At 41.6% G+C, this 12,993-nt stretch overlaps 1 protein-coding gene across 4 annotated transcripts in view; it reads right to left on the reverse strand.

The window, feature by feature from the left end:
* Camsap2 (calmodulin regulated spectrin associated protein family member 2) overlaps positions 1 to 12,993 on the reverse strand; it is a 77,429-nt gene that overhangs the window by 8,876 nt on the left and 55,560 nt on the right. For all 4 annotated transcript variants that reach the window (XM_029476035.1, XM_021175974.2, XM_021175928.2 and 1 more), the window contains 6 exons: positions 10,897 to 10,990; positions 8,989 to 9,082; positions 6,969 to 7,003; positions 5,756 to 5,825; positions 3,257 to 5,450; positions 126 to 262 (listed from right to left, as the gene is read on the reverse strand). In XM_029476035.1, coding sequence (XP_029331895.1) covers positions 126 to 262; positions 3,257 to 5,450; positions 5,756 to 5,825; positions 6,969 to 7,003; positions 8,989 to 9,082; positions 10,897 to 10,990 — 2,624 coding nt within the window. The remainder of the gene's footprint in view (positions 1 to 125; positions 263 to 3,256; positions 5,451 to 5,755; positions 5,826 to 6,968; positions 7,004 to 8,988; positions 9,083 to 10,896; positions 10,991 to 12,993) is intronic.

Below are 12,993 nucleotides of genomic sequence, written 5' to 3' on the forward strand. Positions count from 1 at the left end.
CACAATGTTCCTGAAGACTCCTGTCGCTCCAGAGCTGACAGAACACTGCCTGCCCTGAAGGCACACTTGCAGTTCTCTCTAAAGAGCCTGAGTCTCAGTGCAGATCAGTGCAGCATCCTCCTCACCTCGTCTCCTCTTTCTTATGCTCCATCTCTGCTTCCAGCTGCTGCTTCCGAAGCTGGGTCTCTTTCTCTCTTCTTAGCCGTTTCTCCAGCAAAGCTGCTCGCTTCATTGCCATATCATTCTCTGCCTTTTGATCATCCTAAGAACAAAAAGAGTAAACATTTAGATTCTAGTTTATCATAGCCACATCCTATCGTTACTCTTTTATCTGAAAGCTGAACTAATTACAACCCTGCCAAATGTGGACATGATTCACAAAATGTTAAGAAATCCTAACCTTAACAGCCATGAAAAGAAAAAAGAAGAGACAAGTGCTTTCTTACTGTTTTAGTTTGTGTACCTGTGCACACACCTGCTACGGTGCATGTGTGGAGGTTGGCAGGTAACTTGCAGGAGTCTGTTCTCCCCTTCACCAAGTGGATCTCAGGCCTGAACTCAGTCAGGCCTTCAGGCCTGGTGTTAACAGCCTTTACCTGGTGGCCACCTCATGGCCTGAAAACAACTGTGTACATCAGTTACAATCTGTGACCTGTGTGCCCATGCATTCATACATGGTACCCACACGGCAGTCGGAATACAACCTGCAAAAGCTGGTTCTCTTCCTCTACAATGCTGGTCCCAGGGATCAAACTCAGACTGTCAGGCTTCCCAGCAAGTGTCTTCCCCACTGAGTCACTGCACTGGCCCCCACATAACTTGGTTCCATCCTAACAAACAACCTACAATAGCAGAGTTTGGCTCCCATTATAAAAAATCACATTGAAATTATAATGAAAAATCAGATAAAAAGCATTCCAAAACTCTCCAGCAAATGTCACGTCACATAAATGTTGCGTTTGCTTGTCTCCAGCTTAGTTTTTGTTTTTTAAGCTGAGGTACTTACAGTTTGACTGACAGGTCACTTGGAAGAAGACCTAGGCATAATTCCCTTTTCTGAAATTCTGTCATTCTCAGAGTTTGTCACCATCTGTAAACCTCCTGGACTGACTGAAGGCAGGCAGTTCCCAGAATGCCTGCCTCTACGGTGCAGTGCTTACAATCCAAGCACGTAGTAACTAGCACGTCCTAGTGCTGGTTCACTGTCTTAATGACTGCTTGAGGACGCTTATGTTCTAGTGACTGATGCATTGGCATCAAGTGCTGCACATTACAGGTTTCCAAGCACACAGGGAAAAAAGACTTTTGTCTCTTTTTGCCTGGGAGCCCAGAGACAGATTCTATGGTGAACAGAAAAAGTCTGAAGGTACATCAAATCCATCAGCTTAAACATGCATTTCTGCATCTAGCTAACCAACCACACATACTATGCTATGCTTTCGGTAAAAAGAACAGTGTCCCTGCATGTTCACAGTCTAAGTGAGAAAAAAAAGAAAAAGAGGGAAACTTAAACTATGGATGTCAGTATACTCAGGACCCCACAGGGACACTGTGGGGATATTAATCAAGGAAGCATGGACAGTCTTAGAGGAAACAGTTAAGGAACAATCTAGAAGATACAACAAGAGTCTAAACAAGTAGGTCTGGGTTATTCTGCCCAAGTCCCTGAGTTGGGCTAAGGTTTGGACTTTATAAACACTTGCCCAGAACGCTGGAGGACATAGGTTTACTATTCAGAACCATACTTAATATAAATAAGGTGTCTCCAGTGGAGCCAGGCTCATGGAGACAGTAGTGTAAAGAACAGGATGGTGTGAGTAGAGGCTAGGGACCCATGTCCAGGAGATAGAATCAACAGGATGGAAGGGAGTGCAGATGCATGGAGGCCCAGATTACACTGGGGATGCTCCTGCCCCATGTTTCCTTTCTGAGCAAGGAAAAATGGTAGCAAAGGTCTCTAAACCTACACATATAACTTTGCTATGTGTTAGTAGTCGTCTATTTAAAAACAATACTTCTACATGATTAGCAGACACAACACGACTTACATCCAAATTTCTAAATGCTGACAGAGGCCTAAGGGACAGGCATCCTGAGCTAAAATTTAAAACAAATCACAATAGAACAAGCAACCCCACTGTCTCAGCAGTCGGTATGCTTGTTTCTCCCCACCACTGCTGCACATGTCACCTATGTTAAGGTCTCAAGCTGTGGCTGCTCGGGGCACTTTTCCTAAATCTACCCTGAGCATCACAGGCCAGAGGCAAGAGCCGCTGAGTCAGAGGGAAGGAGTGTGAACCTGAAAACCATCCTCTTGCATGTGGCGGTCGGCTAACGAGCTGGAGAAAAGCTTTACTATACTGTGTTCAAAGCCTAAGCTCTTCACTATCGGGAAGTAATACTGTCCCGGCTCTGCCACTTGTTTGGCTGAAGTACTGTTTAACTGCTGTAATCTAACAGTGATAGCAAGATTAAAACTGATATTCCTAATCTGTTCAGACACAGGATTAGCGATCACCTGGCTTTAGTGCCTTACCAACAACAAACTGAAACATACATTTCTAGTTACAGAAAGGCAAACTGCAGTCCACCCTGCAGAGCATAAGTAGGTAACACCACAGCCCATGGATCGTGTATACGTCTTTTTAAAAACTGTTTCTAGAGTTTTTTCAGGGGTGGACAGTATAGCTATTGGCAGAGCTCTGTTCAGTATGCAAAGCATTGGCTTTGGTTCCCAGAACTGCAGCAAAAGAGAAGCTGTGTCTCAATGATAACATCAAACTACTACATCCTTTTAAAACATTTCACTTTATAAGATCCTATCTGATAAGTCTGTAAAACTCAAGTTGATAAAAAGTCTGTAAAATTTAAGTTGATAGAAAATGTTAAAACCTTAACATACTTAAATACAATGCAATTTGAGCATTTTTTACCTATTGGAAATGGACGAATTCCTAAAAGAGCATCAATAAAAGTGAGAACGGGAGAAAGGAAACCATCTAATATGATTTAACTACAGGCATGATGGCATGACTGTGGTGGAAGAGTGCAGCTCTGAGTCCACACTGGAATATGGTTTCAGGAGCCAGTACTTAGTACTTCTGTAGTCCAAGGCCTGGTTTGCCTAGACACATTTCAGGAATAATGGCTGTCTTGTAATCAATGATATTGTTACTGAAGAAATAAATGTATCAACTTAGAAAATTTCCTAGGACCCATCCTAGGAAGAGGCTCAAAACGATGTCATTAGTATTACCTTAAAGAAGAAGCCACAGCATACTTTCTGCTCATCGTCAAACTGTTCCTTATCACTCTCTCCATCCAACTTCTCAGCAGACACATCAGCCTTTTCAGGGGGTTTTAAATCAGACAGAGAAACTTCAATCAGATTGACATTTTTAGGAGCAGTAGGTGGGAAAACAGGCTTAGGAGGTGGCTCTGTGGGCTGGCTCAGTTGGTCCTCATTTGGTGTCACACACACAGTCTCTGTGATAGGCTGTGACAACACCTCAGACACTGTTGATTCAACAGGTTTAATCTCCTTCTCCCCAGGATTACGGTCACAAGGTCCCAAAGTCCCTTTGCACTCTGAGGGCTCCTTTTTAATCTCCTCTTTCTGTTTGGGCTCTTTTTGGGGCTCTCCATCATCACCAAAGCATACGAATGACCGTGTCTGAATGGGCACCTGACTTGGGGAAAACCTCCTTAGCCGAGGAAGACTATCCACAGACCGAGGCGGTGTCAAGGTTCGGTTCAAAGGAGTTATTTTTAATTCATTTGGCCTTGGAGTCCTTTGATTTTTAACAGAAAAAGATGCACTCTTCCTGGTGGAAGACTGTGGGGATGGATGAGTTGGGCGTGGGGAGTCTGAAGAGAATGGTGCAGCAGCTGATGACAGGCCTGCCTGTCTAGGTTTAAAATCACGGATCTGCTTCTGTGGAGAGGGTTGTGGAGGTGAAATCACCCAGGACTGCTGCTCTCTCATCTGCATTAACATCTCCTGCTGAAGGGACAAGCGCTGCATTTCTTGTTGTAGAAAGTGCAGGGATGAGTTCAGCTTCTCAATGGACTTTGTATACTCTAAGATTTCTCCTTCATTTAAAGTCTCTTCTGAAGGGCTCGTCAGGTTCCACTGCTTCTCAGGATCAACGGGCGTGGTTGGCGACTTCAGCCATCTGCCTGGAGGGGTCTCCATGCTCTCTTTTATGTCTGCCAAGGACTTGCTCCTCTGTCCATCCATTTTCTGTGACTCCCTTTCCTTTGCTCGGTCCGTGTATACTTTCTCGTCTTCTGCACCTGCTGCTTCCTCTCGAAGAGGGGAAATCCCTTCCCCTTTCTTCTTCACTACAGTCAGGAACGCTGTCCTTCCCATTTTCTGCCTCTGTTTGGTAAAAGCGGCTTCCATCTTCTTCTTCTGGGCTTCTATAGCACGTCTCTTTTCCTCCAGCCTCATCCTAAGGTGAACCATCTCAGAAGCCAACAGCTGTGTTGTGTCCCGACCTGGGGCAACACCGGCTTCCTCTGGAATTTGAGCCCAAGACACTACGTGAGGAATATTCAGTTCGGAGCCTTCTGGTGTCGTTTTCTGTGAGCTGCTCCCACTACTTTTCCCATCAGTGTGATTCAGCTTCCTGAACTTCTGCTCAGCAAAGCTGGTCATCTTCACCCCAGAGCTAGAGGAGGCACTGCTCCCGGGCTGAGACTTGGTGCTGATGGTGCTTGGGCAAGGACTCAGGGCTTCCCTGGGGTTGCTGGCTCTTAGATCATAGTCCTGAAGAAGCTTAGATGCATCATCCATGTCGGAGTCTAAGCTAACAGTATAATCTCTCAAGGAGGAGTCTTCGTCCATGGTCTCCGGAATGTCTTCTGAAGGGACGTGAATTCCAGTGTCGACTTCTGTAGTGTCTGTTATGGGACTCAAGGCACCTTTCGTGTCAGTTATGTTATCAGGACTGGACTGGTTTAGCTTGATATTTGAATTCAGGATACTCAGATCTTGACCATGAAGAAAGAAGCCATTAGCGATCTGATCTGGCTGTGGCGTATGAGGAGGTCTTTCAGTATCGTGGATTATCTGTAACGCTTCTTCAATGCTTGGCGTTTCTATCTGATTCCCGAACTCGTCTAGAAGCACTCTGTTTTGTAAAGCCCCATTTGGAAGCTTGTAGTGAGTATTCTCATTAGAGTTCAGTTCATTCGTGTTGAGAGGCATGGATGATTGGAGGTCACCATGACGGTCGACATGAAGCTCTTCCTCAATGCTCTCCTCCTCTTCTCCGTTCACTGGCTTGAAGGACAGATTTTTCCTAATGTGCTTGGATGCACGGCTGTTGTTGAGAGTGAGCCCTTCATTGCTAACAGAGCGGATGATTCCCCGGTTTGGAGTGGAGCTCTGCGCACTGTCTTCCTTATCAAAAGAAATGTCAAATGAAACACCATGCACTGATGTTCTGAAAAAGACGAGAAGACAAAACGTTTAAGAATCTGCAGGAAAGAAACGACTGTAAACATAGCATGGAGCAGTTTGGAAGTCTGTCCTTCCTTCACTGTTCACGGCCTGCCGACCCCACGGTGAGCTGGGCTGCTTCATCTCCTTTCAGTTCATCCCTCTCACCTCTGTGACCCCCATGCTGCCCTTTTCAAATTTAGGTCCTAGCTGAAATCATGCTTGGGCAAGCTGACTAACTACAGCATCAAAGCAGAGGGAGATGAAGCTGGCATTTTTGGTAACGTGCTTACCAAACTTCGTGCTTACCTTTTCTCTTTAGGCCATGTTCCTATGAAGCCATCAACGTAAGACATAGATGAAGACCTTCTAATTCCTCCTTCAAATGCAAAAAAAGGGAAACTCATATATTAGACATATTTGAGAAGTCATTCATGGCACTAAAAGGTGGAACCACAGTTGCAATAACACAAACAAAAGTAAATAATTCCTTTTTTTTTTTTAAGTTTATGGGAGTTTTCGTATAAACTTTTTTTTAAGTTTATACGAAATCTATAGCTAATACAACTAGCAAGAGAGGCTCTATGTTTAATCCTCAGTAAACTACCTCCCTGCCAAAATAAGTATATACATATAAAGAATTTTAATTTTTATTTATTATGTATATAGTGTTTTACCTGTATAAATGTTTGCAGGCCAAAAGAGGGTATCAGAACTCATTATAGATGGTTGTGAGCCACCATATGGTTGCCGGGGATTGACCTCTCGAAGAGCAGACAGTGCTCTTTTTTTTTTTTTTAATACTTTTTATTAGGTATTTTCTTCATTTACATTTCCAATGCTATCCCAAAAGTCCCCCATACTCTCCCACCCACAGACAGTGCTCTTAACCTCTGAGCCATATCTGCAGCCCCAAGAATTTTTTTTATTAACAAAGAAACCCATACATTAAGTGTAGTGGCACATAGTAATAATACTAGTACTTGGGAGATTGGGGCAGGAGGGTTAGTAGTTTAAGACTAGCTTGGATACCACAAAGCTAGAAAAATACAAGAAAAATACAAACAGGGCATGGTGGCACACTTCTGTTAGCTGGACATGGTGGCACACCTCTGTTAGCTGGACACGGTGGCACATGCCTGCATTCCCAGCACTTACAAAGCAAGACAGGAACATCAGAAGTTCACAGTCAACTCTGGCTATATAAAGAGTTTGAGGCCAGTCTGGGCTATGTGAGACCTTGTCTCTAAAAAACAAAACAAAAGCAAGCACAAGGAATAGAGACACAGCCCACTGGTACTGCAGTTGCCTAGCATGTGATACACAAAGCTCTTGGTTTAGTTCATAATACCGCAAAAAAAGGGAAAGAAAGCAGGCATGGAGCTACAGATCACCTATCACATATGTAACAGATAGTTTTCAGAAAAAAAAGCTAGATATTTTTCATATTTATTCTAATTTATTTCCAAATTAGCCTACTTAACATAGCATTTTCCTCAATAGGCTTTCTGAAATACATTACCTGAGGCTGAAGAATGAGTCTGCGGTCGTGTATATCTAAAAGGCAATGAGGAGACAGTAAACAGAGCTCCTTCCCAGTGTCCCACGTAATATCTAATACATTCTCTTTCTCTCTTTTACACCCCCCACACAACACATACCTTTTAATAAACAATGAAATTTAAAAAAAAAAACATTAATTTGCAGTATTTGGGGGAAATTTGAATCTCCAAAAACTTCTGTACAATAAAATCCCAGATAATCCTGACAAGCCTTTCAGCACAGCATCTGTCTGTAGACCTTTCCTGTTCTGACCTCACTCTGCCCTACTGTACTCAGTCCAAGGAAACTGACAAGTCTGCTTCTCACGTAATAGTGATAACTGGCCAGATCAAGGTATACTTTAAGTCCTCCTTTGAAGCTCTAAGGCACCATGTTCCGCTGGTGTCAAGTGGGGTACATATCCTCATCGCCCAGTGATGGGAATGGGGATAAGAGGCAGAAGCTTCAGCAGCTCAGGTCACACTGTCCCTCAGCTCAGACAAACTGAGACTTGGAGGGCGCTCTCAAGGCTGTGCCTTTACCGCTTATGAAAGCTCAATCTGAAGAACTGCCTCTGTCCACACCAAATGCTACCTGGGGTCTCTGATTCTTCCTCCTAATTATGTGCAGCTTGTCTTCTCGGTTTACCTGTACTCACTGTTAGGCCTATCAATGAACACACAGTTCCCGAGCATGCCTGTGATAGTCCGATTTCTGAGATACACTCCATAGTTTATACTCTTCCTTACTCTATGACCAGAGAGGGTGATCCTGAATACCAGTAAGCTGGTTATTAAACTGTGTTTGTGCTTTTCTTCTTCCCCAGTTAACGGCTAACCATGCAGTACGAGCTGGGTAACCATCTCAGTTTCAGACTTGCACCGAGGATTTTGACGTTGTGATACTCTAGAATCAAGTAGGAGCCGGGCAGGTGGGAGAGCTGCTGGCTGTCTTCTGCTGCGACTGCCTCCTTTTTACTCATAAGACCTTTCATTTAGAAACAGTAACATCTATAGATGTGACCAAATTATTCCCAGGGAGTGGAAAAATTAATCAACTCCTTCCTCAAAAGTTCTACAAAGGATCACATGGAGACTTACAGACATTAGAGGGCCTAGGAGCCTAGGATGACAGTAGACAGGAACTCCTCAAGGGAGAGGATTTGGAATCTACCTGGTTATTGGGGTTCTCCTAGAAGAGAGAGAGAAAATAGCCACTAGGGTATCTAAGTAAAAGGGATGAGTCTCCATAGGACCTAAGCTGTATTTTTTCATGGCCAGGGATGGGGAGACTGTTCATTCAGGGTCCTCGTCCCAATCATGACTGAATGACACATTCTTAAAGCTCACTGGTCACTTCTGAGTAGAAGGTGGACAGCACAGAGATGGTGTTTTATTACAGCAACAAATAGAAGTGGAGAACACCTGTTTCAAAGAGTTTTGAATAATAGGAAATCTACAAATCCAGGGCCAGCAAGACAGCTCAGCAGATAAAGGGACTCGTCAAGCCTGATGACCTGAGCTTACTCCCGGGATACAGCATAGGAGAGAGCCGACTCCTACAAACTGTCATCTGACCTCCACACATGTCACAGACATAAGAAAATGTGCTTAAAAATGTAACAATCCAGATATAATTCTAAAAGTTCCATGAGGCCTAAGAGTCACCTACTAGATATATCTCTCACTATTAATAACTGGATATTAAATATTCTCACTTACAGGAGTAAGGCAGCAGCAAGGCTTAACTTGAGTTTCCTAATTTGGAACTTAGATTATTATCCTCCACTTTTCAGTGTTGGTTCATTAAAAACCTATTCATGTAAACACTCATTTCAGTAGAAATTCCAATTATATTTAAATTAAACTAGGCCTTAGTAGCATAAGTTACTTGTAAGTTAATTTACAAATCTAACTATAAAACTTAAAAACTTTTTTATGACAAGGTATTATTTGATTTCATTAGTAAATAACAGGAATAGTGAAGTCACTGTGGACTACCTGGAGGAGAAGTCAGAACTAGATGAACTATCCGGGATGTTTCTTTTGGCAGCATTTAAGACAGGAACCGATGGCACGTCTTTTGCAGGCTCAGCTAAAATAAAAGATGAAACTTCAAAACTGTATCGTCAATGGATTCCTAACAGCACTGCAGGCATCTGAGCCACTGTATCGTCAATGGATTCCTAACACCACGGCAGGCATCTGAGCCACAAGCAAACATTTAACCTTCCCTTCTATTCCCCATAACTCTTTCTAATATAAATGTATCCTTAAATCATCTCCAAAAGGTCAAAGAATTTCTTGATATAATCAGACTCTTAAAAAATCCACTTTAAGGTTAGTGGGATAGGTATCATAAAATAAATACAGGTATTCAAGACAAGGATAAGCCCGACAAGGAAAGTTTTCACAGAATTTTAGAGACATGAGGTAGGTTTCAATTTTGCTTTTTATGAATCGCTGGTGTGTTTGTAGTTAACTAAAGACGGTCAGAATTTCACTGAGAAACCTTCACTCTATCTGGCTTACATACACTTGTAAGTAATCTGAGGGGAACAACTTAGTTTTGAGTGATGTTTGATGCAAAAGCTGCTATTACTGCTGAGTGCTGGGCTCCACAGACACGGGCACAAAAGGCAATGCACGTGAAAGTCACACTAACTGCAAAATATTGTATAGACACTGGTTATGATAATCATTAAGGTAAGTGACAGTAGCCTTAAGGCTCTAAACTTCTTTCAGGGAGGTATTCTTATCTAACAAGCTCACTATTTAGAACCTCCTTTCAATGGCTTTGAGCTCCCAAGTCAGATCACATACATGCTATCTCGTGCTGCCCATCATGGGGCCTGCGGGCAGCAGAGTTTATAAAGTAAGGTCTACCTACCACCACCACAATACGTTTCTTTTGCTACTTTACAACCCCCTTTGTAGCAGAAAGAACTAGCCCCATAATTTTAGCTGGAAGAAAGTTCTAAGTTTAGAAGAAACGCTAAACGTAGAGTCGTTTTTGCTGAAATCAGACATACAGAAATGTATGTCTGATTTCAAAAATGAAAGCCAGCTTTACTGTGCCATACACAGCATTTGCTCTACAAAAAACCCAGAAGGAATTCCTTTTACTTTATTTATTTATTTATTTTTGCTTTCTGGCAGAGCTGAAGTTTGAACCCAGGGCTGTATGGAAGCTAGGCAAGTACTCCACCATTGAGCTGTGCTCCCAGCCTTTGCCAGCAATTCAGTCTTTATCATAATTATATTGTAATAACAAAGGCTACTAGTTTAAAAAATATAACCACAAAGTATTTCATTGTTTAAAAGAAAATTCAAGTCTTAATGGAGTGGAGTTTGGGTAACAGGATGTTAAAAACAAAGAATCAAGTAAGAAATAAAAACTGCAGATCGGAATAAAGGGATTAAAGGTATGGATGGCAAGATGGTGCCCACTTGGCCCTGAGAGCTCTGTGCTGTAAGATACCAAATACAGGGCTATTTTATTCTGATTCCTGCAGATAATAATATTCTGATTCCTGCCTTGACTACTAAAACATTAGATTTTTTTTAAATCAAGGATAATAGCTGGAATCTAAAATAATAACAAGTTTCTATCTAAAAAAAAAATAACCAGAGGAGCTGGGCGATAATGGCTCACACCTTTAATCTCAGTACTCAGGAGGCAGAGGCAGGAGGATCTCCGTGAGTTTGAGCCCAGCCCAGTCTACAGAGCTTCTTCCAGGACAACCAGTGCTACTAAAGAAACCCTGTCTCAGAACACATAAACACACAAACACACAAACAAACAGAAACCCTGTCTTAAAACAAACAAACAAACAACAAAAACTCAAAACCAAATGAAATATATAAACCTTCCATTTTTCTACATTAAAAATGACCAAGATAGATTACCTCCTTGTGGACGGACAACACGAGGCTGCACAAATGAAGGCTTCACAACTTCAAACCACCAGAAGAGTTCTGCCATGAACACCAAATAATTACTCTATATAAGAGAGTTGAGAAAATTAAAAGAAGCCCTGCATTAGGTAAAACCAATCATGTAATAGTGAAAAAGTTATGCTTTACCTTCTCAAATATACGTTTGAATTCTACGCACTTGTTATTTAAAAATGTTCACTATGTTGTATTAAAGCTGGAGCAAGTAGAACTTGTAACCACACATGTCCAGGCCTCTGATACAAAGCTTCCAGACATTGCAGTCTCTCCCTATATACATCTCTGTGATAACAAACGTCCCTTCTTCCAGGATGAACATAAACACATAGCACAAAGCATTTGCCATTTAAAAACGTGATTTTTCTAGAAAAAGTATGTAACTTAAATATTGGATCCAAATGTTTGATAATGTTAAATCCAACAGTTATCCACATGCTAAGTAATAATAAACTCTATATATTATTATGACTAAAATAATCTTGAAATATATAAAAACACTGCTTTTATCATTTAATGCTTCTAATTTTGAAAACATTAAGGATAACAATCTTTTATTACTTACTTGAAAATGCAAATAATTCTTTAAATGGCTTAAAGGAGTTCTCAAAAGCATGCTTCTATAGAATTATACATATAACTATGTACATATATTTATATGATTTAGGGGTTTTTGTTTTTTTTGAAACAGTCTTAAACCTGAGCAGTGGTGTTAAAGATGTGTCCTACTGTACTAGAATTAGGCTTATATGTTAAAATATATATAAAGAATAACTTCAATTTTAGGTATTTAACGTATTTCTAAAAATAGCACTATACGAAACCCGTTTTCCTCATTATGGTTATTATCACTGGAAATGTGGGTGTTTTCTGATGTCTTGCCTTCCACATATTTGCTAATTTTGAACAATCCTCAAGGCGCTAACATGAACAGGATTCCTTAGATTTTATTGCCTGGGTTTTTTCATATTTAAGCTGGTAACATTCATATTCATCTGCCATCTTATGGCTCCAGAGACCAAAGGAACCAAGGACATCTCCAAGTCTCTGATTTGAGCAACTGTGACTGCCAGGAATAAAACAAAGACTGGAAAAACAGGGGACCAAAAAGGTCTCTGACACTTTCCCAGACATCACAGTGGCTATGGACGTGTGCGGTGGGGCACTGTGGGGACATGGAGCACAAGACAGGACCCCACTGAGCTTTTACTTTACTTTCAGTGTTTGTTTTCACTGTGGATTCCCAGAACAGCCAAATGCTTACACATAAACAGCTATTATTTGAAGCTATTGACGTTTGTCCTTTCTTTTAAAAAGAGAATGTTTCAGTCCCTTACACTGTGGACTCACCCCTGCCTGCCTTCTCATAGGCTCTGCAAGCCTAATTATACTCACGACTTACCCTTCCTTTTAACTTTCTTCCACTGAAAAATAAGACCTTCTCTCAGTTAATCACCCTCTTATTTCTCCTCACCCCTACACTTGGACCTTCTGATGAAATTCCTTAAGATCAGACTCATACTAACCCACACTTCTCCTCGTCCTTTTGCTGAACCAGTCCAGTCTCACACTGAGCTGGGCCACTCCTCCAGAACCAGCTAGCTTAGGTGCACTCTGCTTTTTGTTCATCACAAGAAACAGCTTTGATCCACCATGTCTTCTTCACCATGATGGCCCACCTCAACCAAAGGCTGAGAAAAAACAGAGCTAGCTGTGCATGGATCAAAACTTCCGAAACTAAGCAGAAACAAATCCTTCCTTAGTCCTTTACCCAGATGCCTGTTACAGCTACAGAAGGTCAACTGCCACATTAAGCTTGTAACGACCATACGCTGCTTTATAATCTTTACAGTCCACCCTTTACAGCCAAAGGGTAAACTTTGTAAGTACTGGTAGTAGGCTCTACTCTACTACTACTGTTAACTAGAAGCTGACTTTATCTTTTGAAAAAACACCCCTTAAATGTGCAGTAATTATAGAAAAGGAGTTGATAGAAAATGAGTATTTGACCTGGAGGGCATCATCTTGAGTGAAATAACACAATCACAAAAG

The sequence above is a fragment of the Mus caroli genome, chromosome 1 (genome assembly GCF_900094665.2).
Source record: "Mus caroli chromosome 1, CAROLI_EIJ_v1.1, whole genome shotgun sequence".
Classification (NCBI taxonomy): Eukaryota; Metazoa; Chordata; class Mammalia; order Rodentia; family Muridae; genus Mus; species Mus caroli.